Source organism: Phyllostomus hastatus, unplaced genomic scaffold (genome assembly GCF_019186645.2).
Source record: "Phyllostomus hastatus isolate PE091 unplaced genomic scaffold, TTU_PhHast_1.1 phas_scaffold_182, whole genome shotgun sequence".
Taxonomy (NCBI): Eukaryota; Metazoa; Chordata; class Mammalia; order Chiroptera; family Phyllostomidae; genus Phyllostomus; species Phyllostomus hastatus.
The window spans coordinates 15,126,834-15,153,077 of NW_025334013.1; the positions used below are offsets into that span (position 1 = coordinate 15,126,834).

Genomic DNA, 26,244 nt, shown 5'->3' on the forward strand with positions numbered 1-26,244 from the left:
CTGGAGGTGTCCACAGGACTAAGACCTGTGGGGCCTTTCTGACCATCCTACGTTCTAGTTTGAGGTAGACTTGAGCCCCCCACCAAATGTTTTAATTTCTTTGAAAATCAAGGAGGGGGGGGACAACTTTTAGGGTGGGAGAAAATGTTTCGATTCTTTTTCTCACATCAGAAAAAATAAGATGTTTGGAGTCCATGAACATGTATTATGGTGGGGGGGGGCCACCAAAGTCCACCCTGATGTGGCTCTGACCAGCTCTTTGTTCGTGCAAACATATTTCCAGCGCAAGGGGCTGCCTGTCAGTCCTTATTTGCTCCTTACACCCTCATCTAGGTGAACATGTGCCTCTTTTTTTTCTCGAGGGAAAGGAGGCTCGTGGAGGGTAACTAAGTTGCCCACAACAGTGAGTTTAGAGGTGACAGGTGTGGGATTTGAACTCAGTTTCATGTAACTCCAAACCCTTTTCTTCACTACACCACACTATTTGTAAGATCAGCATTTTATTTTAGCATTGGGGGGGCAGTCGCTCCCATTTTAAAGCCAAGGAAACTGAGGCCTGGAGAAGAGCAGGAAGTACCCAGCTCACGGGTACTTGGCTAATCAATGAAGGAGCTGGGGACCGAGCCCCCTCCTCCTGAGCCTTCTCTGCTGCCCCACTGCTCTGTCCACAGCCTTTCCTGCCCGCCCCCCACTGTCTCCACCCTCCGCCCTCACTGCGGCCACCCTCACCACTGCCACCCTACCCCCTTTTGTCTGCTGGGTCTGTGAAACATCTGCATGCCGCTTCAAAACAAAGCCGGTGCTGCTCCTGCTGCCCGAGAGGGAGGGGAGAAAAGAGAGGCAGTGGGCCAAAGCAAGAGCGAGGGTTGAAACGAAACCTTGGGTCCCCCAGACAAATGCCCCTCTGTATCTCGGGGCCTGTTGAGACTGGCCACAGGCCAGCCCTCACCGCGGAGGCTTGAACTGCTGGGATAGTTTCCCCACCTCCTGTCCTCTCTGCAGCCCAGTGCTTGCCAGGCCCCAGCTTGGGCAGGAAAGGGGAAGGGTGTTCCTTCTGGAATGGAGGGTGTGGGAGGCAGGCAGGCCTTGGGGAGGCCGAGGGGCCACGTCCTGAACGAAACTGGGAGTCTGGGAGAGTCACGCGATGGAAGGAGCATGAGAGGGAGATCACTGGGCCCCGGCTGTGCGTTTTGCGGGAGAGCAGCCTCCAGTCCAGACAGAAGAAGTGACTTGCCCAAGGTCACACAGCAAGCAGCAGAGGTAAGACTCAAACCCAGGACTCTTAACTTCCAGCCCAGGTTCTTGCCCCCTACATCAGGCCTCTCTGTTGGGGTTTTGGTGGTGACCCTGTTAAATAGGGAAGGAGATGAGCTTCATAGACCAGGGCATTAAGACTCAAAGAGAGAATGTCATGTGTTAAGATTACAGAGTAGCAAGTTTCTTAGAATTTCATATTCAGGTGCAGACACTCCAAACGGAGTTTCCATCCTTCACTTACTAATTACAAACACTTTGTTGTTAGCCAAGCCCTCAGGAAATGCAGACAGAGAGGCAAAGAATCAAAAGCGAGACCCCCGGAAGGTCAGTGTTAGGAGCAAAGTCTGGTTATTGGCGTTTGTAAGAGGACACTGGCCTTAGTTCTTACAAATAATAATAAGGATCTACCCAAGAGCACTGGGGGTCAGGCACCTGGTTCCAAGGGGTTGCTGGCACTTGTTTATGTCTGTTTTCTTTTTCCCCCGTGCTCCCACCCCAGTGTTTTTCCCAGAAGTTTACAGCCGACTTATTCATGGTGCAGAAAACTCAATCACACTTACGTGATCTTGCTTTAATGGGTGGTCGTTAGATGTCACGCGGGAAATTAGAAGTAACTGAGTCTGTGCTTTTCAGAAACTTAGTGCAGCTTCATCAGCCCGGTGACTGGAGGAGAGCAGAGCTAAGTCGGGTCACACAGGCCGGGTGGGGTCTCACCCACCAGCCGGGCTTCCTTCAGGCTCGGTTTGGTTCCTGCTGTTGTTACTGATCTTGTCTAGAATGATGAATCGGAAAGGAGTTCTCCAAAACTCACCCAATGAAACTACTTCTCTCCGTGTGCCCCTGGAGGGCCTTGCTGGGCCTCGGTTTCCCCATTTGTAAGGAGATTGAGCTTAGTAGCTTTCAGACAGCTTTCCACAGAGTCCTGTGATCACAGGGGGTGCCTCCTCGGGCCACCCCAGCGGGTGTCAGGAGTGAAAAAGGAATTGTGGGGGATGGAGTTGGTTCCTTATGCCTTTAGGAAGAGCTTAGTTTTGTTTTGTTTTTTTAACATAAATGAATCCCCCAAACACTCCAACAGAAACGTAGATCTTTCAGTCTGGATAAGACATGAGAAAATCTACTGGTTTCTTTTTATCTTGGCTGGTGGGATCCCCCTGCACCTCCCTCCTCTCCCCAGTAGTCATGGCCACCCCCTCATCCCTGGATCCCGCTCGCTTCTCTTGCTCAGTTTACCCTGCACTCTGGTGGGGCCCCTCTGGGGCAGCTGCTTTCAGCCTTTTCCATCTCATGGTGTGCATAGCTAAACACTAAAGTTCCGCCGCACACCAAAAAATATTTTATAATTTTTGCCAGTCTGACCAAAAAATAGGTATAATTTTGATTCATTCATTCATACCAGATGGCTATTTTTGTGTTGGCTGTTGTCGTTTGTCTGTTGGACACTCTATGGGAAAAGAGGTCAGTGTCCCGAATAAATAGGTAGTGCATGTTTTAAACTTTTTTTCCCCTGTGGACACGGACTTTATTTAGGGACTGTGGGGGGCAGGGAGAGGGGGTGAGACAGGAGGATGCGTGGGGGAGGGGCTTCTCAGCTTGCTTTGTAATTCGGTGCACGATGCTCGATGCGATGCTCATGCTCGGAGGTTAGGATGAGGGAGAGCAGCTGCAGAAGCGAGAGGAGAGGAAAGGGGTAGGCCACTGAATGGACACTTTCCTTGGGGAAGGAAGCCAGGACCAGGGTGTGGGGACTCCAGGCAGGGACGGAAGTGGCCCATCAAATACTGAGACTCAGCCAAGGTCACTGCCTGATGCCACCTTCCCCAGCTCCTGACCCCCATCCCAGCCCGTGGCCCAGACGCCACCCCGGGCTAGCCCCGTCGACTTCCTGTGGAGAGGAGGGGGATGAAGATGGGGGGATGGCGGCACCTTCTGCCTCCGGGACCCTTGCCGAGGATTTGCTCACTCAGCCTGCCCTGAAGTCCCAGCCAGAGTCGGGACGTCAGGAAGCCAGGGTGCAGGCAGGGGAACAATTGTGCCCTTCATCACCCCTCCTGACACTCTGCCCCTTCCCGGCTCCTCACATGAGGCTGCAGCTCTTGGCTGGATCCTTGTGTATCTCGCCTTCCTTCCCGCTCCGCTCCCCACTCCTTTGCCTAACCTGGCCGTCCTGCCGGGGAGCGGATCGCTGCAGTCCCAGGCGTGAGTACGTAAGTACCCAGCTGCCTATGGCCACGCCCAGGGGAGACCCCTGTGGCCACGTGGAAGACAACCCTGCCGCTTTGCCCAGAGGAGCTCCCCGCGTAGGACTCGGCCCCCACCTGCTTGGCCAGCACGGTGCCCTGCTCCCGTGTAACAAGAATATCCTGCTGCTTGGACAGCTCCCTCAGTGCGGCCAGGTCGTCAGCATGTCCAGTTCACAGACAACCAGCACAACCTCGGCACTGGGGCAAAACTCCTGGGTCTCCCCTTGCCACTTCTTGAGGATGCTGTCCAGTGTTTCTGGTCGGCTAATGTCAAAGCAGATGAGCACAGTGGCTGAATCTGTACAGGCCAGGGGCCGGGTGTTACCCCAGTAAGAGGAACCTGAAGTGTCCCTTATGTTGAGCTCTAAGCGTGCTCACTTGTCCATCTCGGACCCCGCAGTGTGGTTCTCAAACACATGGGGACGGAACTCCCCAGGTAGGCAGGCGTCCTGTGCCAACGGCTGCAGCAGCCTACCGCTCTCCGTTGTCCCCACCACTACGACCTTGCAGGGGCTGCTCTGCCCGTCCGTGGTCCTGGTCACGTCCCTGTTCCACTGGCTCCCACGCAGTCCCCCTCCAGGGCCTCACTGCCAACACCCGCATCTCACGGTGGCGGCGCTGAGTCACGGGGGCAGGGATGGGGGCGGGGGGGACAGGAGTTAGGGTGGGGGTGGTGGATGGGATCAGGGAGGCGCCCCCTCTGCCCTGCTTCCAGCTCCTTAAAAATTCTTTCACCAACGGGTGTGCCAGTGTGCACGGGTTGAAAATCACTGCTCTAGAAGCTTCCTGGGCAAAGGTGCATGGAAAGGGGTGGAGAAGATTTTTTAAAAAATCCTTGCATGCCCCAAAGTATCGTTGTTATGCTCTTTCACTCAATATTTGGCTTGGCTTGCTGTGCATGTCTAGGCTGGAAATTCTTTTCCCTCAGAATTTTGGAGGGTTGTCTCAGAGCTTCTAGTGCTGCTGCCATCAAATGCAGTGCCATTCTGATTTCATCTGATTGTCGGTCTTTTGTGTCTAGCCTTTAAAAAAATTCTATGGACGTGGTGGAGTATTCACTTTGTGTCCTGTGCTCTGAAAAGTCGTGATAATGGGCCCTATTGTGGGTCTTTTTATTCATTGTTCTGGGACTCAGAGGGCTCTCTCATTCTGAAAATTCATAGCCTTCATTTCTGGGAAATTTTCAGGTATTATTTTTTGCTCGATAATTTCCTCCCCTTGATTTTCTCTGCTTACACTTCCGGAATTCTTACTAGGATGTTGGACCTCCTGGAGTAATCTGTTTTCACCTGCTGTCTTTTTTTTTTTTAATCTTTTTTGTTCTGCTTTATGAGACATTTTCTCAGCTGTATTCCAACACTTCTTTTGAATTTTGTACTATTTCTTTTGTCCATTTTTAATTTTATAGAACCCTTTCTTGTTCTCAAAATGTTCTTTTCTTAGAGCATCCTGTTCCTATTTTATATGTATATTATCCTGTCTCCCTGAGGATGTTGAAGTTTTCTTCTGTTCTTTATAGTATCTGTTTGCCTTGAATGACCCTATCTATTCATTCATTTTGTTTTTTCTCTCTTTATCATGTTTGAGGCTTTTATTCCCCAAAGTCTGTTGACCCTAAAAATCTCTTTGCAAAAAACAAAAACAAAAAACACAACTCCTGGGAAGGTCTTGGGTGGGGGTTTGTCACCTAGCAACCTCCCCATTGGCTGATTGGCAGGAACCTGGTCATTTCATTGGAGAATCCTCTAACGTCAATCAGTGTCTATCCGTCTGTTGTCTTTGGCTGGTCAGCCTCCCCAGAGCCTCATTTCTAGTCTCCTGCTTGCCACTTGGAGAGGATGGGGAGCCCCACAATGCAGGATTTTTTAGACTTTCCTTTGACCTCATTTTCAGCCACAGATTAACCGTCACCTGGGGATCTTGCCAAAAGGCAGGTTCTTATCCAGCAGGTCTGAAGGGAGCCCAGATTCTGCATTCCTGATAAGGTCCTCAGAGCTGCCCTTGCAGCTGATCCGAGGACCACACTTCCCGACGACCAGGGTCTAGAGCAGCGTTGTCCAGTGGAACTTGATGCATTGGTGGATGCATTCTAGACCTGTGCCGGCCAACGCGGAAGCCCCAGGCCGCAGTGACCATTAGCACCTGAAATGTAGCAAGCGCAACTGGGACACTGAGATTTTCATTTTATTTAACTTTAATTAATTTTCATTTAAATGTACATGGGCGCCTGTGGCTGTGTCTACTATCATTTGTGAGGGGTTTCAGGAGGAAGCAGAGAGGGATACCTGTGTTCCACCTGCTATGTTTAACCATACGTCCCTCCTGTATTTTTTAAAAGAAAAAGATAGATCCTAAATTTTTTCTCCCAGGATGAGGTAAAACCGAATTTATCCCTTTTACCTGCCATCTCCCTGTGGGCCAGGAGAACCATCCCTAAGTCACTGCGGAGCCAGAGGGCTGCAGGAGGAGGTCAAAGGCCCTGGCTCTCTGGGGAGGGGCAAGCCTGGCTACCCCGTGCAGTGCGGTCTCTCTCTTCTGTAAAGGATTAACAGGCCCACGGAGGGGCCACGCAGCTGAGTGGCATCCTTGCACACTGGGATGGGACAGGAAGGGGACTTACAAGAGTAAAGACCTTCTAAGCCCTTACCAGATGGGTGTTACCGAATGGAACCGGGTCCAATTACTCGGTAGTTGCTAGCCAAAGGACAACTCTGAGAAGGTTTTATGAGAAGGAGTGTACATTATTGAGAGCTGGCAGGCAAGGACACATGTGAGGGGGTGTGGAAGGGTTACTTCCCAAAGCGCTTGTCCCCAGACAAAGGATCAGCTTCATCGTCATTCAGGAAAATCATGCATAAACATCAAGGTGAGCTTCGTCATCACTTGTACAGGTAGGGGCACTATTGCAATGAGCAGTTGGAAAGATGCCTGCATGTACTTCACATGTTCAAAAACATTGGAAAGTCTCCACCCCGAGAGGAGGCTCCGGTGTGACCGTGAGGGAATAATGGGGGTAGTTCACAAAGAGGTAGTAGTAGTAGCGAGTCCTCCAGGCCACTTCAGCCCGTCTCAGGTGGTGTGAGCCAGATCAGCCCCCTGGGCCTGCAAAGCATCCTGGGCTCATCCCTGGGGGAAAAACAAAAACCAAACCCCAAAAACAAAACAGTTCCAGCAATTGTCAACGTCAGGGATGGCGTAGGTATGAAAGAAAGTTTAACTCATTCAGTCTCAGACCTTCTGTTAAACTCTTAGCAAATGACAGGATATGGCTCCACAAATAACATCTGGGTGATCTAAGTAGGTTTACAGGTTAATCTAAGCAAAGTTATGAATTTTAAATAAGAGCTAGTCTATGCTAGGTTCCTGTAAGCCTGGGTGTGTATATATAGGTAAGTTAGGTTACATTGGCAGCAAGGAGATTTGCAAAGGAAAAAGTGAGAATGGTTACCAGTTAACTGGGCAAATAAATCCCACAAATGGGACAGAATCCTGGCTGGCAAGGGCTGGGCTGGGGGGAGTCCTTCAGGACAGAGTGAACTGCAGATGTATTTGAAGTTAGGTTGGAGGTAGGATAACCGAACACAGGTCCGACTGCATGCCGCTTCAAAAGCCAATACTGAGAAGGCGGGTGCTAATGTAAAGGGGCTTATTCAGGTGCCGGCCACCGGGAAGATGGGGGACTCTGGCCTCGATGCCCATCTCAACATCTCAGTGCAGGCTGAGGTTTTTCTGAGAAAGGAGAGGGTGGGCAGGACAAAGAGATCAAGGGACGGGTTGTAACATTCTCTACGTGCAGATGAGCACAGTCCATTCTGATGCGGCAAGTGATGGTCTAGTATACGTCATCCTGGTCCATGGTTAAAGGTCATCAAATCTCCCGGAGCAGGGATGCCTGAAGGTCAGAGTCTGTATCTTGTGAAGTTATTTCCTAGGATTCTTATACAAACATGCTGTTTATCGACAAGCCATGTGCTGGCCAGAGTCAGCACTTACAAAAACAATGTCAAAGGAATTGTGAGGTGGCTTACAGTCCCCCATGATGACAGCAGGGGCTGGGACTTGCTTGGCAGGGAGGGAATCGGGCCTGTCCAGCTGGCTCTTGTGCCCACTTCCCACAGCCCCACTCCAGCGGGCCCCGTGTCTCCAGGACTCTTTCTCCGCTCCCTGTCACGTCCTCCCTCCTGCTGCGTGCTGGTGCCTGCCACCCCCTGGGCTCGTCTGACCCGCCGCAGTGCGCTGCCCGCTCCTGGCCTATGGGCTCGCTCTGTTCAGGCAGGGCTCAGGAGACAAGAGAGGACTGAGAGGACTGACCCCGGGGTCAGACAAATAGAGTCTAAATCCTGTATGTTAGGCTGACTGATGGCCCCCCGAGGGAGGAATGATGCCTCCTAGCTCTGCTACACATCAGCACGGAAATGTTGGGTGAGCTACCTCACCTCTCTGTGCCTCAGTTCCTTCATCCAGAGAATAGAGATAATATATGTGAGAAAAGACGTACGAAAAACTCAGCATGGTAACCGTACATAGTAATCACTGGATAAATGGTAGCTGTTGTGTTTGTGGTTGTCACCATCACAGTTGTCATCCCTGGTTGTCTGTTCACAGATGTAAATAGAGATAGGATGTTGCCCTTCTCGTCGAGACTTTCTTGGGTAGGAAGGGTAGGAAACTGTCTGAGACAGGCCTGTAGCTCTACTCCAGTAGTTCTTAACCAGAGCTGATTTGCCTCCCAGAAGACATTGGGAAACGTCTGGAGACGTTTTTGACACACATGGTGGCGGGGGCTACTGGCATCTGGTGAGCTGAGGCCAGGGATGCTGCTAAGCATCCTGCAATGCACAGGTAAAGACCCAAAACAGAGCCAGTAGTGCCATGCATGGGACCCCTGCCATCTCAAGGTCTGTGGAACCCCTTGGGCTCTAAATATTAAACAGAGAGGAAGAATAGTGAGCAGAGTCCTGGCCCAGCGGGGCGGCTGACCCCCGGAGTGTCCCAAGAATACTGCTTACCTCCTGGGGGGCTTGGCAGCTATGGAGAGTTCGGAGGTTGAAGATCTGAGTTTGGGACTTAGCTTCTCTATTTGCTTTCTGTAAGACTTTGAGCAAGTCACTCAACCTGTTAACAACGTGGAGATAAAAAGACCTGCCTTTGTTGTATTGAGTACACGAGAAAGTGTGGGCATGCAGCGTCTAGCACTTGTTAGCGCCTCCTTAAATGTCACTCCCTTCCCTTCCTGACTAGAGTGTCAAGGTGGAATTATTTTCTTCTGATATATTTATTCATTTGGGGCACAAATTCTTTAAACTTGTATCTTTTTTTCTCCTCAGGGACACTGGGACACCTGGATAGATTGAGGACCTTTGGGAGCTGGGCCGTTGGCTTGTGCCCAAAGACAAAGGAGTAAGTGGAAGCCACAGGTCCCGTTCCGGCTCTCAGTCAGATACAAAAATTACATCCACAGGTGTCATCCTCCCACTGACTCCCGGAATTGTTCTGTCGTCATCCTTTGGCACTCGGCAAAAATCTGCCTTGTGACCGCTTTTATCAAGGATTCTTTTTTCTGATGTTCAGAAGTTAAAGCTCCGGATTGTGAAACAAGGCCTTAGGACGGATGAGGCAACAGGACAGAGCCCAGGCGGGGCTGCTTTGCTCTCTAGAAGGATTGGAAGGAAGCGAGCCCAGGCGGGCTGCTCTGGCTCACTGAAAAGTCAGAGAAAAGGGGGCCTTGCAGACAGAGTCAGGGGGCTAGTCGGGGATGAGCTGCCGCTGCCCACTGCTCCCCTGGTCACAAGTCTCGTGGGGTCCCTTAGAGTTTAGGGGATGCACGCCTGTGAGGGGAGAAGAAGGGGGAAGGGAAGGGGCTGCCATGCTCCTGGGGGGGGAGAGTGCGCCCATCTGGGATTTCTATTTATAGATCTTAGTATGTTGGGCTTAGATTTGCACACCTTGGGTTGAAAGCTCCTTGGGACAACTTTCTTTACAATGTGGGCCACAAAAATCAGAAACAATGGCTGTTCAAGCCAGAATTTGATAGAGTGGGTCAATAAGACTTCATAGGTGTGGCGGGTCTAGAACCCAGATATCCAGATCCGCAGGCCTCTGCTTTTTCCATAGGACTTCAGTGTGATACTGATCAGACATCTCTCTGATCAGTGCTGGGCACTGTGATACTGATCAGACATCAGGGGGATGCTCCCCAATAACTGTTGGTCGAAGGAAAGATTCTTAAAGGAAATAATTCCACTTCTCATCCTCTTTGTCTGAGCTCTAGGAACGTGATCCTCACGGCCCTTCTGTCAGTCTTCTCAGTGCTATGTACGTGGTAGGCGCTGATTGCATGAATGACAGGGCAAATGGACAGAAGAACAGGCGGGAGGTAAATTGCGCAGAGTGGATGGGTGGGTGGATGGGAGGATAAAAGAATGAAGCAATAACTGAAACCAGAAATGTGCTTCCTAATTTCTGGGAACCTACCATAAGGAACACGTACTCACTATGTAATTGTGAAGGGCCCCAAGTTCAGGGGAGCATTAAGCCAATTTAGATCCCACCTTTGGGAGCTGTGACACACGATGGGACAGAGCCATGCACAGGCAGGGCAGATGGAGTGGGGGAGATGATGTGGAACCCAATAGAAATGGAAAATGGAGAGTGCAGGAGGTGGCCACTCAGGATTCAGGCAGACTTGGGTTACCACGTACCTGGCAGAGTGTTTGGAGGTTCGTCTCATTGCATTGCTGCTGCCATACCGAGCCCCCGTGTAGAGCTCTCCTCGGTTTGTTCCAGTCTCAGCTGCCTCCCAGGAAGTATTCCTGCCTTCCGGCATGAGTCGTGCATGCTAACTTCCCTCTCCTAACACCCTCCGAGTAGTTGGTATCTGCAAAGAAAGACGAGCTTTTGGAAGGCACTGGTCCTTAAATTAAGCTGTGAATGCCTGTTGCATACAATAGAAGCACAGATTGAAAAGCCCTTAGAGATCATCTTCAAGTGGGACCATTTTACAGAAGGGAAAACCAAGGTCCAGAGAGGGGAGAGAACTTCCCAAAGTCACATGCAAAATGAGTGGGAAAGGCAACCCTGGTCTCCTGATTCTCACCCCAAGAGTCTGTGACTTGTTCTTCCGCTGCTCACCCAGCAGCCCCCACGCTCTACCAATTGCACTGAGATTTTTGCCTTCTTGGGAGAGGTTTCACTGTTTCCTCTGCCCTCGGTGGAGATGGAGAAGAAAGTCAAACCCTCAGGAAGTTCTGGAGAATCCCTCCTCAGTTCCCTCCTTAGAACACCATATTCCATGGAGCTGGAGTTTCTCTCCTGAGGCTCCAAATCAACAAAGTCAAGGCTAACAGGAATCAATGCAAAGTCCTGCTCTGAAGTTCAAAAAGACTATTTGCACACAAGACAGTGGAGCCCTAGCTACTGGGCAGCAGCTCATCCTAGTACTGTCGCCATTCAAAATGCAGCTGCTATCACCTTTTGTTTCCATAGCAGTTTGCAGTTTAGAAATCAAACCATATTGGAACCAAAATTTCGCTTCCTGTGATTTTCACCCTCTGGTCCTAATTCTCTTTCCATGAGGGTAACCTGCTACCTCTTAACACGTGACAACTGTCCGGTTAAAAGCACTTCTATGCATGAAAGGTTAAACTCAAACTTCCACTGGGTGGAGCAGTTAGGTAACTGCTTTGACTGACCATAAACAAGCATAATAAAAAGTCCAGAAAAGGTTTGGGAGCGCGACGGTGTGTATGAACAGCTGACATCAGCACTTCAAGTTTTCCTCCCATCAAAAGGTGGTGATAGCAGTTGGCTAGGTTTTAGAGGAGGAAAATAGGAGGGAAAATTTTTGAAGCAAAAAATGTGGTAGAATGTTTAATAACATAAATAACGTAATGTCTCACCAATGTAAATGTAACAGAACTCAACAGCAGCATTAACAATCATTATTCCTCCCAAATTTGGGGCGGTGGGGTGAGAGTGCGGCTTCTAGTCCGACAAATGCAGTAACCCACGAATGACTGGTAGATGTCCTGCGATCCCAACCTGCTTCTAACACAGGAGCTTTCTGCCCTTGAAAATGGCAATTGTATGTTCTCTGATGAATTTCTTCTCAGATAAATAGTCTCAGATCCTTTCAACAATCTTTGGGGTTTCTCAATTTTCTGTGTGTCAATATCTCCCTAAACTATGCACCCCAAGCTGACCACCTGACTCCAGAGGGGTCCCGAAATGTGTAGAATGACATTTTTCTTGACACTTATCAGCCCCCCGAGTCTAAATTCTACTGTTTACTCACCGTGTGATCTTGGTCAACTTTCTTCACTTCTTGTGTTTTCTGGTTTGTAAAACAGGAATTGCAAACTCCACAGGGCTGTCGTGAGAATTAAATGAGATACAACATGCAGGATATTTAGCACAGTCGCTGTGCACACAACCTACTGACATTGCACTGGATTAATGCCAACAAATAGCTCATTAGCTCCACAGGCGTCCACAGTACACTGCTCGTGGGCTGTCTTCATGGAAAGAGAATTAGGACCAATGGCTGACAATCACAGGAAGAGAAATGTTGGTTCCAATATGAAGGTTAGTTTTGTAATAATTAAAACATCCCAGTAACTCAAAGGGCTGCTTGGGAATAATGAGGTTCTTGTCTATGGAGGAGACCGGGCCATGCTGAACGCCCCACATCTCAGGTGATTGGGAGAAATCAATCCCAGTGTTGGGATGGGTCAAGGTCATTGATGGGCCACCTGCTCTGAGTTACAGTTGGCCGTTTGAGTAGGGGTCAGCTGGGATTGGTACAGTCTTTGTTATCTTATCCAATGAGGAATTTTCAGGCCAAGCCGGAGGGAAGGAGGGTACCACTGGGGCAGAGCAGCTGGGGAGGTATTTTGGACAGGTGGGCCTGGCAACATTGCTCTTCCAGATTTGGCACTTGCACTTGACCAAGGAACAGAGAAGGGGTGGGGACTTGGTGAATAAATGGTCGTGATGCTCCATCACTTCCCGAACTGACTTCCCACACAAGGCCATTTGTAAACCACTCAAGGAGCAGCGTTTCCTTGTTGATTCTGGGAATGTAACTAAGGCTCTGCTGGGGACAGATCTGAGTGTTGCCCGGGACAGGGACCAGTAAGGTAGGGCCGGTCAGGGTCAGGGGCCTGGGGCAAGGGCTCTGGCTCTCTCTGCTGTGCCCCAGCCTGTGTGGGTTTTCCCATCAAAGCCCGAAGCTGATCTGAGCCTTGGGCACTGGGCCGTTTGTACACTGTGTATTCACTGGGAGGATCTACGGAGAAGGGGCTGTGGAATCAGACAGACCCAGCTCGAATCCTGGCACAGCTACGCATCAGCTCCGAGAGCTTGTATTGGTTTTACTCTGCTCAGTTTCCTCATCTGCAGACTAGGCACAGTGATTGCACCCCCTTGCCAGATAGGTGTGAGAGTTAAATGAGACCCTCCACATAAAGCACTGAGTGCAGTGCCTGGCATGCAGTTTATTATTGTTGTTGTTGTTACTATTATTACTATTATTATTAAATTAACCCCTGTCACTGAAAACCGGCATCACCCTCCCTGGACACCCCCCCCCCAACCTTTCCTGTAGCCACAGACCCTGGTCGTAGGTGTGTTCGATACTGAAATCCTCCTGCCAGACCCCACTTGGTTAACAAGGCTCACTGGGGCCCTGCACATGAAAACACCCACATCTTTGGCCATCGATGTTCCACCACCCTCTGTCCCGCCTTCTCTGATGTGGCAGGAACAGAGATGTAATTGAGAGCCCTCAGTCCCGAGATGAGGCAAGATTTGCTCTGGGATTGTTCACTGTTCTCGCAGGAAGAAGAGTAGTGGGGCCCGTCTGAAAGGGGGTTGCACCTGGAACTGGGGGGGGGCGACCCAGGAGGTTGTTCTGCGGAGGGGGCCTTAGACAGCTGAGTTACTGGTCAGTGTGGGTCTAGTGCCCGTGTGTGATCTGCAGTGACTTGCCCTGGACGCCCCTAAGATGTGCACCAGGGCAGGGTGTGCAGTGGGGAGAATCCAGGCTTTGAAGTTTGCAGGACCAGCTTCCGGGCTGTATGAGCCTGGAAAGTTAGCTTTGTATCCCCGAGTCTTGGGGTCCTCATCTGAAACAAGGGGAAAGGGAAACCTATTTTACATGCATTTGCTAATTGAATCAAAACATGGATTTAAAAACCATACCATGTACAATGGTTATGGTGTGTACTATATTATGGATGTACACTATGTTTATGTGTGTATGCTGTGTTTATGGACATACACATACGTAGTCACCACTTAAAAAACTTTGCTGAAAAGAATATGCATCAGTGGCCAAGACAGTGGTTACTTTGGAGGAGGGATTGAGATAGGATACAAAAGGATTTCAACTGAGTTTATTTTTTAAAAACAAAGAACAGGAGAAAATATAATTACAAACATTTGTTCAATCTAAGTGCTGGGTACACAGGCTCCTATTACATTATAAATTAAATTTTATAAAGTAAATAAATTGATGCACATTTTGTTAAGGGTGTAAAGTATCTCTTCTCCGGAAGAGGGAGCAGCTATGGGGAGGCCTCAGGGCTTCTGTGGGCCCCAGAGAGGCTGGGACCACTCTTCTCGGGGTGCAGATCCCCACCAGCCTTGGAAGGGTCAGCAGCAGGACAAGCTTGGCTGCTCTGAAGAGGAAAAGCAAAGCCTGGTCTATTTCCCTTCTTTTCTTGATGCTGGTAGTTCAGAGCATTTGTTTGTAATATCATTGTGCTTAGAAGATAATTCTTGGTGGAGGATCTTGGTGGAGGATGCCTGTTGGCTTGCTCATCAAGTGGAAGATCACAGGGACTCTGATTCCTAGGGGTGTCGGGGAAAGAAGGCACACCGTGCACCCAGAGAATGTGTTTGACCCTAAGCTCCACATCTTAGAGCTGTGAGACTTCGGTCAATTCACTCGACCACTCCGAGCCTCAGTTTGCTCAGCAGTAAAATGCAGACGGTTCAGAGGACGGAATGCGCTCATACAGCACGTGAAGACACCAGGGACAGAGCCGGGTGGGTGTGCGGGAAATGCTCAACGCAGGTCACCTCTCTTCCCATGGAGGCCTTTGTGCAGCCGGACCCTTGTTTTCCCTCCCCCCACCCCAAACCACTCGGGCCCATCCAAACTGCCCTGGCCCTTGGGGCCATTTTTCACAACCCAGCGGTTCATGTATGTCACTGACTACCACTAACCATAGTCATTTTTCCCAGCGGCTTTTTCTTTTTTCTTTGCCTCCTTAGGTCATACAGCTTTCGAAAGCAGGAACGTCATTTCAGGCATTGTTGTGGGGTGGTGAAGGCTGGCCAGTGCGGGAGGCGGACGTCCTGGGTTAAACTCCACGGGGCACACTTGGGGATCGACATCATTTTGGGGGCTTCGGTTTCATCAGTCAAATGGCAATAATAACAACCTCCCTCACACAGTTTCTAGAAGATCAGTTTAGACATTCATTCTGTGTGAAACTTAGGAGGAGTTGAATAACTATTGTTGAATGAATTTAAACTGCTTTGAGAATGAAGTTCTTTACCAATGTCAGACACTCTTTTTATTTTCCCACAGTACGCAGTAAAGGGCTCTGTGTTCAGTTGCTGCTAAGGGAAACCGTAAGGCTTGAATATCCTCCTCCAGTCAACCAGATAACGACAAAGAGCAGCATCGCACAGGAGTTACAGAGCTGACTCTGATTTGAAACAAAATTTCATCTTTGTTCTTATCAGGATCAAGATGACCACAGCCGCCCCCACAGGGACAACCCCCTTCTTCTCACTGAATGTCACCACCAAGGAAGAAGACTCTCTGTATAAAAGTAAGTGGCACTTACTTTTGGCTTGCCAGCGGGCAGAGGGATGGTGGGACAGGTGTCCTGGTCAGCTCCTGGTGTAGAAGTCAAGAACCTGGGCTCTGGAGACGGACGGCCCGGGGCTCAGGCTCAGTTCCACTGCTTGCCAGCTGGGTAACCTTGAACATGTGACTTCAGTGCTCTGTGCCTGTTTTCTCCGCTGTAAGATGGCAATATTAATGGGGCTACTGCAAAAGGCAGGTGTGAGGTCTAAAAGAGACCATCTGTGTAAAGATCTGAGAATAGTTTGATGCGTACTAAATACCTAGTGAGTATTATTATTATTTCTATTTTTTATTAGGGAGGTTTGGAGTCTAGCGGGCAATGGGAACTTTTGTAAGATGTCCCTAACTTGTCCCATCAAAGTATAGCTAGTTCCATACTATTTTTGCAAGGCGGAAACATCCCATCAGTTCACAAAGGAGTAAATGAGTGCCGATGGGATGAGTTATCCCAGGGGAGACATTTACCAGGAACAGGGGTCCCTGGGAGGGCAAACCGGAGGGCCGCCCTTCAGAAAACCAACTGATCGTGTTGGGGGAAGTCTGGCCCATTCCAGTCATTTCAGTCGACCCAGTACACACTCCCACGAACGGAATAGCCCTCCCGACACGTGTGGAGGGTTCCCCCGTGATACACAGGTTCAGGCTTGGTGCTGGCAGGACGCTGGCTTACAGGCAGGCGTTTCCCTGCCACAGAAGCCCAGAAAGGGTTACCCTTGGGACAGCATCCTGTGTGTTAGCCTGCTTCTTGCTGGGCGTGCAGACCTACAGAGGCCTGTAAGGTGTGTCTCAAAGCCACTCGGAAGGGAAGCACAGGGGAGGTGGAATCACCGTCAGCAGGATGGGAGTGATCCTGCGCTGATTTCACTGAAAGTAATGGTTCTTCCAACTGGGCGATTTTGCCCCCCTAGATAGGGTTCCCGGATTTAGTATACAAATATAGGACACCTAGTTGATGTAGGCTTGAAGATAAACAATATTTTTTGTTTTACTATAAGGGTGAGCCATGTAATATTTGAGACATACTAAAAAATTATTCATTGCCAGAAATTCTCATTTAAACAGGTAGCCTGTGTTTTATCTGGCAACTCTGCCACCGGGGGACATTTGACAATGTTTGGAGATGCTACTGGTTGTCACCGCTGGGTGGGGGGTGGGGAGAGAAATGCCACCAGCATCCAGGGAGAAGAGGCCAGGCACGCCACTAGGCATCTTGTGATGCACAGGACAGCCCCGCAGCAGAGAGTGGCCCGGCCGAGGCTGGAGAGCCCCAAACTAAACCGTCACCGCTGGATTCCCCACCCCCTCCTCTGGTCCTTCCTCCTCTGAATATTGCATATACCTTTTAAGTGAACCTCTTATAAAGGTTTTGCATATATTCGAAAGTGCACAAAAATCCACAGCTGGATGAATGTTCACAAAGTGAACACGCATGTATAACAGCCCCCCCAGGAAACAGACCACCACCCATATCCCAGAAGTCCTGGTGCCCCCCCCAATCCCTGTCCCCGGCCACCCAAGGGGGCCCCCTACTCTGACTTCTCCCACCAGAGATGCGTTTTACTTGGTTTTGAACTTTATATTAATGTGATCGTACGATGCATCACTCTTTTGTATTTAACTTCTTTTGTCAACATTATGCTTGTCCGCGTATATTTTGATGGTTCCAACATTACATGTATGTGTTATGTATTTGTGGGCGTATATATAATGTCATGTTCTGTTTTCTATACTTTATAGCATTGTAAGTGTTCCCATGTTACTCTAGTCTTCATGATCATCATTTAAATTATAGCACAATATTTCATGGGATAGATGTGCCATACTTATTGAATCATTGCCATAGTCAGAATATGAACAATGTAATAAACTTCTTCATTCATACAGGGTTTTTTTTCTGTATTTAGGATTATTTCCTGAGATAAACTTCTCAGAGTCAAATAGATTGGTTAAACTTAGGAACCTTTTAATAATTTTAAAACTATTTTCAATATCAACTCTGACGAGGATATTGACTTCACACCTAAAATTAGAGTTGGGCATTAGGACTGCAAGATGATGTTAAAATTAGAACCTGATGCCCTGGCTGGTGTGGTTCAATGGATTGAGCATCAGCCTGCACACTGAAAGGTTGCTGGTTAGATTCCCGGTCAGAGCACATGCCCCAGTTGTGAGCCAGATCCCCAGTTGGGGGCATGCAAAAGGCAATCAGCCGATGTTTCTCTTTGTCCCTTGCTCTTCTCTCTCTAAAAATAAATAGGTAAAATCTGAGTTTAAAAGTGAGCTACCATTAAAAAAAGAGAGAGCCTGAGATATGTTACAGTGCTAGCCATGTTTTAATAGTGTAAAATGTAAAACAACATAAATATCCTCAGTAGGGAATTGGTAAGTGAAGTATGGCACATCCATACAATGGAGTACTATACAGCCATAAAAAGCCATGAAGAACAGTATGTAATCGCTGGGAGACATCAGGATATTGTTATAAAATGATATACAGAACATGGCTCTACTTTTATTAAGTGTATATTTTCCACATTTTTTAATATTTCCTTCAGATGGATTTTCAGACATAGGATTAATAAAGATTGATAGGTATTTAATGCATATGTACATGATCATCTTGGTGAATATATATATCTGTAGACAATTAGTGGTTCTTGGGGCAATGAGATCTTTATCCTTCCTTTCCTTTTTTCTGCTTGTATTTATATATTCAAAATTATCTACAAAAATTACATATTACTTTCATATTATTAAAAAGAGAGAAGGGACTTGACTTGGGGTGGTGAACACACAATACAGTACAGATGAGTATATATATTATAGAATTGTACACCTTAAACCTATGTAATTTCATTAACCAGTCACTCCAACAAATTCAGGAAAAAAATAAAACAAAAATAAAGTAAAATAAAGAAATAAAAAATAAAATGAATAATCATAAAAAATGTTAAAAAGAAGGCAGGGGATTTTGCTTGCTGTTTCACAAAAGAAGCCTGCGGCTGGGTTCAGGCTGGGAAGAACAGGAATGCTGAGGCAGGTTTTGGCAGGTGATACGCTGGAGACACAGGTCCCCGAGCCCCCCTGTGAGTGGAGATACACTGCTGCTCTAGAGTGACTCTACCTTGGGGTCCACAGTGAATTTCAGCATTCTCTCCTTCTCCCCTTGACCCAGTGGGGATGCCAGGTGACACAGTAGGGGTCCCCGTCCTCGTCTCTAAATGCTTCTCTGCATTTCGGTTTGCACGTTTGCCGTCTCCACCCCTGTCCCCCTTATAGGTTCTGGAGCCATCGTCGCTGGTGTCGTGGTGGTTGTCGTCCTCCTCCTCACCGCGGTTCTGTACGTGCTGAAGAGGTACAACAGGTATGAGGTGTCCTGGGCTTGGGAACTGTCTGGCCCCGTCGGTGATGCCAGAATGAATGGGAACTGACATTTGTGGATGCCTGTCTGGTGCCCAGCAGTGTGAATGAGTCCACCATCCAATGCTCAACCCTTTGTGAGTCCTCTTTGGATACCTGTTCTACTATGGAGATTTCCTAGTGACCAAATATTTTTGTACTAGGAGAAATATTTTTAAATATAACGATGATCGCTTTTCAGCCTTTTAGCTAAGATCAAGGGTAAATACAATGATGATGATAATGGCAATGATAAAAGGCCTTGAGCACTGTGGCAAACACCTTTACATAATATACAGGTAATAGAGGAAAGTTTCCATTCTCTTCTCTTGGGGAGCCCTCTGCTAGGTTGCAATCAGTGAGCCACCTGAATATTTGAGGTGACAGGTACTTGAAGGCACATACACATGACCCCACTTTCTGGGGCCAAATAAGAGGAAATAAAACAATATAATGTGATTGTATAAAGAATAAATTTTGTGTTCTTACCTCTAGTCACAACTTCGCTGGCAGGTAATTCTTCTCAGGGAAGAAACCAAAATTAAAAAGTGGTCAGTTGCAGGTGCAGCAGTTTTTAAATGATTTGTTTTTGAAATCGGTACTTTTTCACGGAAACGACTTGGCTAAAAATCTGTCACAGAATTCTGAGGCCCATTAAAACAAAGTTAGTGAGGAAAAGAAAAGAAATTAAAAGACTATAAGTACAACCACATCATGGAAGGCCTGAAAGCCATTTAAAAAAAGATGTTGTAGAAGCATATTTGTTTGTGAGGAGAGCTGTTGACAGTGTGTTGTCAGAGTCCAAGAGCAGTATGCACAGTGAACCCACGCTGGGCTGCACACACTCACATCCGCGGAGAGCTCCGGTGAGACAGAGGCGTCCACCAGCCCTGTGTCCGGATGGCATCGCTAGTTAGTCGGTTGTTGGCTTTTACAGGGGAAGGGCCTGTGCTTCCTTATTTTTGAGGACTAGTAAACATGCATTGTTTTTATAATAAAATGAATATTATGTATGATGGTTGAGGACCTACATTCATTTCCTGCTATGAGCCAGGCATGGTTTTAAGCTCCTTACATGCATTAACTCGTTCACACCTCACAACAACCCCGCAAGGTGGGTACTACTGTTATCGCCAAGTTTTAGGCATGAAACAGGCATGGGAAGATGAAGTGACATAACCAAGGTCGCTCAGCCCTGATTGCCAGAGTTGGGTCTCAAGCCCAGTGCATCTGGTTTCAAAGAAAACCCTCCCACCACTGCATGTAATGTAACAATAATAATAAATAATAATAATAACATCAAAGAAAACATTCCCACCACACATGTAATACAACAACAATAACAATAACATTTAATAAATTATTTTTAAAAATCTTTGGGGTGTCACAATTTGAGCCTATCCCAAACCAGGAGGTGTCATCAACCCCGGCCCGAGGCTGCCCTTCACTCCTCTCTGTAGACGCTGGAGCTCTGAGCCCCCTTTCTGGCTTGCAGTGTGGTTGGAGACTCCACCCAACCCTCCTTCCAGTGATGCTTGGTCTGTCGCAACTAATGCTTGGTCTGTCGCAACTAGGCAAGTCATTTAACCTCTCGGGACCGACGTTCTCACCTTTCACACAGAAGGGTCTGAAAGTGTGATCGTCGCAGCATGGTTACGTCGGAGAATGCCCTCGTTCTTGGTGTTGTCCAGGGGAAAGTGGCCTGACAGCTGCCACTCACTCACAAATGGTCCACGATCTTGAACAAATTCATTCTGGATGCATGTCTGCATGTGTGTGAATGGGGAGGGAGAGAGAAAGCGAGCAAATATGGCCGATTGTTAACAACCAGTGAATTGTGTGGTGAAGGGTATGCAGGTATTAACTGTAGTTATTTGTGCCACTTTTCTGAGGATTTGATGGGTCAGCAAGATGAAATATCATGTAGCCATTAGAATGAAAGATTGTTGTTAACTATTGAATTTTATGCCACGTGAAATGAAAGATGGAATATATGTTGTAAGTATATTCTCTTCTCAGTTATGGTAAAAGTTTCTAAATATTTCTAACAATAAACTTAGCAAGCATAATGAGGCTACAAAATTTAACTCACACTGCCGAAAATACGTTTATCTTTTTTAAACTTTCTTTTTTATTGATTATGCTGTTATAGTTATCCCAATTTTTCCCCCTTTGCCTCCCTCCACCGAGCACACCCCACTCCCTCAGGCAATCCCCCACAACTGTCCATGTCCATGGGCCATGTGTACAAGCTCTTTGGCTACTCCATTTCCTATTCTGTACTTTATACACCATAGCTATTCTGTAACTACCTATTGGTCCTTAATCCTCTCCCCTCGTCACTCATTCCCCCACACCGCCCTCCCATCTGGCAACCATCAAAATGCTCTCTGTCTCTGTTCTTCTTGTTTGCTTAGTTTGTTTTTTAGATGCAATTGTTGATAATATGTATTTATTGCCATTTTATTGCTCATGGTTTTGATCTTCTCCTTCTTAAATAAGTCCCTTTAACATTTCATATAATAATGGTTTGGTGATGATGAACTCCTTTAGTTTTTCTTGTCTGGGAAGCTCTTTATCTGCCATTCAATGCTAAATGATAGCTTTGCTGGGTAGAGCAATCTTGGCTGTAGGTCCTTGCTTTTCATAACTTTGAATATTTTTTGCCAATGCCTTCTATCCTGCAAAGTTTCTTTTGAGAAATCAGCTAACAGTCTTATGGTGATGCCCCTGTAGGTAACTAACTGCTTTTCTCTTGCTGCTTTTAAGATTCCTTTTTTTTTTTAATAAGGCTTTTTAAAAAAAAATTTTATTTATTTATTTTTAGAGAGGGAAGAGAGGGAGATAGATAGAGAGAGAGAGAGAGAGAAACATCAATGTGCGGTTGCTGGGGGTCATGGCCTGCAACCCAGGCATGTACCCTGACTGGGAATCGAACCTGTGACACTTTGGTTCGCAGCCCGCGCTCAATCCACTGAGCTAGCCAGCCAGGGCCGCTTTTCAGATTCTTTATCTTTCAACTTTGGCATTTTAATCATGGTGTGTCTTGGAGCAGGCCTCTTTGCATCCATCTTGTTTGGGACTCTCTGTGCCTCCTGGACTTCCAGGTCCATTTCCTTCGCCAAATTAGGGGAGTTTTCTTGCATTATTTTTTTTTTCAAATAGATTTCCAGTTACTTGCGCTTTCACTTCTCCTTGTGGCACCCCTATGGGGCAAGTGTTGGAATGCTTGAAGTTGTTCCAGGGGCTGCTTATACTGTCCCCATTTTCTTTGGATTCTTTTCTTCATCTTGTTGTTCTGGTTGGTTGTTTTTGCTTCCTTATGTTCCAAATCATTGATTTGATTCTTGGCTTTCTCTGCTCTACTGTTGTTTGCCTGAAAATTGTTCTTTATTTCAGTTAGTGTATCCTTTGTTTCTGACTGGATCATTTTTATGTGTTGAGGTCCTTACTAAGTTCCTTGAAGATCCTTATAACCAGTGTTGGAAACTCTGTATCTGATGGATTGCTTATCTCCATTTTGCTTAGTTCTTTTTCTGGAGTTTTGACCTGTTTTTTCATTAGGTCCCTGTGTCTTTGCTCATTTTGGCAGCCTCCCCGTGTTTGTTTCTGTGTATCAGGTAGAGCTGCTAGGACTCGGTGTCTTGGTAGCGTGGCCTAATGTGGTAGGTGTACTATAGGGTCCAGTGGCACAGGCTCCCTTATCACTCAAGCTGGGTACTTGAGGTACGCCCTCAGTAGGCTAAGTACACCCTCCTCTTGTAGTTGAGCCTTGATCTCTGTTGGCAGGTCAGTAGGAGGGATTTACCCAGGCCATTCAGCGACAAGAACTGGCTGTGACCACTGACCACCAACCTCCACCCTCTGTGGAGAATCAGCTGTGCAGGGGCAGGGTGGTGGTGCTCTGACATGGTCTATAGCTGTCTACCTGGTATACAGACTCTGGGATTTCCCTAGTGGTGCAGACCAAGGTCAGCCCCCACCTGTGTGTTCCCCAGGGCCACCCTGCATGAGCTATAAAGCAGTCTGAGATGTCTGCCTCTTGTGCTGGGCTTGGAGATTCCCAGGCAAAGCTAAGCTGTGAACCTGGCTGGCTGCTGCTAGTGCCATGCCTGGGTCCACTTAGTAAGAGGTACCTGGGCTTGGGGCCCACTGAGGCCGGCTGTTGCTTATTTGATAGGATTTAGGAAGTTGTGAAACATGAGCCAAGACCAGCCATTCATATGGAAAAACCACACTTAACAGTGTGGGTGGACCAGTATGTTGGGTGGGGCAGAGTCTCTGTGGATCTCCAGGGCAGGGCAAACAGCGTTAGCCAGGTTGATAGAGTCTCTGACATGGTACCAGGTTGCTAGCTTGTGGCTCTGTCGGGGGAGAGTTCAGAAAGGGACAATGGCCTCTGCCCACCTTTCTGTCTGAGAGAAAACTGTCCCTCCAGCACTCGCCGGATTGCCGGAACCTTCAGTTCCTCCCCGTATGCCACTGGTGCCCAGCAAGGTGCTACCCCAGCGATGGAGCTCAAAGAGATTGAACCTGAGTAAGTCTGTGTATGGGTTCTTTAAGGGGAACTGCTTTGAACTCCAGAAGTTTCTTCTACTGACTCAATCCCTGCTGGTTTTTGCAGCCAGAAGTTGTGGGGACCTATCTTCCTGGCACTGGAACCCTGGGGTGGGGGGCCTGGTGTGGGGCTGGGACTTCTTGCTCCCAAGATATCCCACCCAAATTTTTATCCACCCCACGTGGGTGTGGGACCAGCCCGTTCTGCATCTTCACCCCTCCTCCCAGTCTGGATGGATATGGTTTCTTTAATTCCATCATTGTCAGACCCCTGTTCAACTTGATTTCTGACAGTTCTGAGTGATGGCTGTTCCATATTTTAGTTGTAATTTTGATGTGGTTGTACAAGGAGGCCAGTCACCATCCTGGCCAGAAGTCCCGTGTTTTGTCTTTAATACAGCCAACTATCTGACATGTTACTGATTTATTAAAAGGAAAAATTTAAATAAATATCTAATATAGATTAAACAACAACAAAAAAGGAAGGGTCAGACTAGCTAATGTCTAAGATCCCTTCCAGTTGTGAAACTCTGTGCTTGGCAATTAAGTAACATGATTTATGATCATCTACATTAATTTTTTTTTTGCCAGATCCCATTCCCAGAACCCATTCCCTGGGTATACAAGGGGGGACACTCAACCATGTGTACGTATCTCGTTGCAGGAAAATGAGGGCAAAACGGGAGCTGGAGCCCAAGGGCGCCAAGCCAGCCTCCTTTTCTGCCCAGGGCCCCAAGAGAGGCGGCGGCAAGCACTCTGCATCTGTGACCTTCAGCCCTGTTGATGTCCAGATGAAGATCCGGTGACCGGCCCACCCTGGTGCTGTCTTGGCCACACCGTCTGAAGAGCCTTCTGTAGTCCAGACCTAGAAGCACATTTCTCCTCTGGCAACTTCACTATGAGTTTCTGCAATCCCTGATGCTTCAGGCAACCCCAACCCCATCTGGCCCTGCCCTGTCCCCCACCCCGCCCCCTGCTGTGTCTGTGTCTTTACTGCCACCTTACCCAAAAACCGCAGAGTGCTCTTTTGTCATCTGAGGAGGTGGAGCTATGTTGGGAATCCAGCAATGTGCGTTCGTGGGTTCGGGAGATCGGGGAGGGGAGGGGAGAAAGAGAGAAACAAACATAGATGCAATCAGTTGCCTATCCCATGTGCCCTGACTGGAAACCCGCGACCTTTTGGATTATGAGAGGATGCTCCAATCAAATGAGCCACACTGACCAGGGCCTGTAACTTCATTTAAATATCCACCAAGTACCAGGCATGTGCGAGGTGCTTTCACACAAATTATCTTATAGAATTTATTTTTCCCCGATAACCTCGGGAGGTATTCTTTTCCCACAGATGAGAATTTCAAACTCAGAGAAAAATAGTATTTGTCCAAAGTCACACAGCTAGGAAGTTGCAAAGGCTCAAACCCAGGTCTCTTTGACCCCAAAGTCCACCTTTATTTTGTCTCACACTCTTCCCCACCATCCTGAGTCAAAGAGCACAGATTTGTTGTGAGCTGAACGAGAAGTGGACACCCTTGCCCATGTGTCGAGTGGAGGTCAGCGGTCTGGCTTCCAGATCGAAGGCAGGGGCAAAGCCACGGCGGTAGCTCCTTTGAGCTTCCATGATTGTAGCAAAGGGAGCCCCGTCTAAACCCACACAAGCTCTGCGGATTCCTGCTTCATTTCCCAACACTTAGGCCCAAGGAACCAGGCGTGGAACCAGGGCAAAGCCAAATAGTCTCGAGCTCCAAATAGATATATTCCCTGAATGTATTCTGCTTAAATTTGTTTGCAATGTTCCAGCCCTGAAATCAGACTCTCCTGCCCTCAGCCGACTGGACCTGGGATTTCTAGAATTCTTTTCTAAAATCTGTTCTTTTGCTAAATGAAAGCTTGGAAGTGGAGGAACGAAGGGAAGGTGGAGAGGTGAGGGGAGGAAATCAAAGAGTGTTAGTGTTTTGTCTTATCTGATGAAAGTCCTTCTAGGGTTCCTACGTGCAAGTTAGGTGCTACTCACTATCCCACTCCCTGCTCAAGGAGTCTACAGCTGGTGACGGGGATCTTGCAATGCTTTTGCCTATTTTCTTTCTGACAAGTGCCTTTCCTAACTGAGCAAATGCTATCTTCTTTGGCCACTGAATCAATAAATGATATTATATGCATAAAGGAAAATGTCTAAAAATAAAAAAAATGAAAGCAGATGTTTGTTGCATTTATTTCAATTATGTTTAGAGCTAGCAAAGCCCTTTTCTAAAAACTTCCTTTTCCTGACCATGTCGGTGGGGGGTTCTGGGGGTAAGTCCTGAGCCTTTCCAACCACTGCATGCTCACTCTGAAGGGTGGATGGGGAAGGCGTGTTGCCAACAACAGACCTTTCTGTGAGTCTGGAAACTTGTGGACTTGATGAATATTACAAAAGCAATACCATTTGAAGACCTGCTGTTAACCGCCCCAGGTGCTGAGATGCCAAAGTTGAGGGACCCATAGGAGTGTGAGAGACATTAAAATGGAACCCAAATCACCAATAATGATGTTTACCATCCACTAAGCTCGTACTGTGTGCCAGGCGTGTGTATGTCCAGTTGCAGGTAATAGTGCCAAATTGAGTTGAATCCTTGGTACCCTTATCAAAAATTAATGGACCATAAACATAAGGCCTTATTTCTGGCCTCTGAATTCTACTTCGTTAATCCATATTTCTCTTCTTACGCCGATACCACACCATCATGATAGTGTAGTACGCTCTGAAATCTGGAAGCATAAGTCTTCCCGCTTTGTTTGGCCCCCCATCTTTTTTTTTTCTTTTTCGGGATATTTTAGCTACTCTGGGTCCCTTACATCTCCACATGAATTTTAGGATTAGCTTGTCCATTTCGAAAACCACAGCTGAGATATTGATAAGGATTGCATTGA

The 26,244-nt window shown here is 47.7% G+C and overlaps 1 protein-coding gene and 1 pseudogene across 2 annotated transcripts; one reads left to right on the plus strand and one right to left on the minus strand.

Annotated features, from left to right (window-relative positions):
• Positions 1–1,137: 1,137 nt before the first annotated feature.
• Positions 1,138–25,462, plus strand: LOC123832030 (non-compact myelin associated protein). 2 transcript variants are annotated; one of them, XM_045859492.1, is made up of 6 exons: positions 1,138–1,260; positions 8,828–8,900; positions 15,255–15,343; positions 18,661–18,745; positions 23,219–23,317; positions 24,002–25,462. In XM_045859492.1, the coding sequence occupies exons 3-6, from the start codon at positions 15,262–15,264 to the stop codon at positions 24,141–24,143; spliced, it is 408 nt and encodes a 135-aa protein (XP_045715448.1). In that variant the 5' UTR covers positions 1,138–1,260; positions 8,828–8,900; positions 15,255–15,261; the 3' UTR covers positions 24,144–25,462. The 2 variants fall into 2 exon arrangements, with proteins under 2 accessions (XP_045715448.1, XP_045715449.1); XM_045859493.1 differs by lacking the exon at positions 8,828–8,900.
• Positions 3,335–10,326, minus strand: LOC123831705 (annotated as a pseudogene).
• Positions 25,463–26,244: the final 782 nt, after the last annotated feature.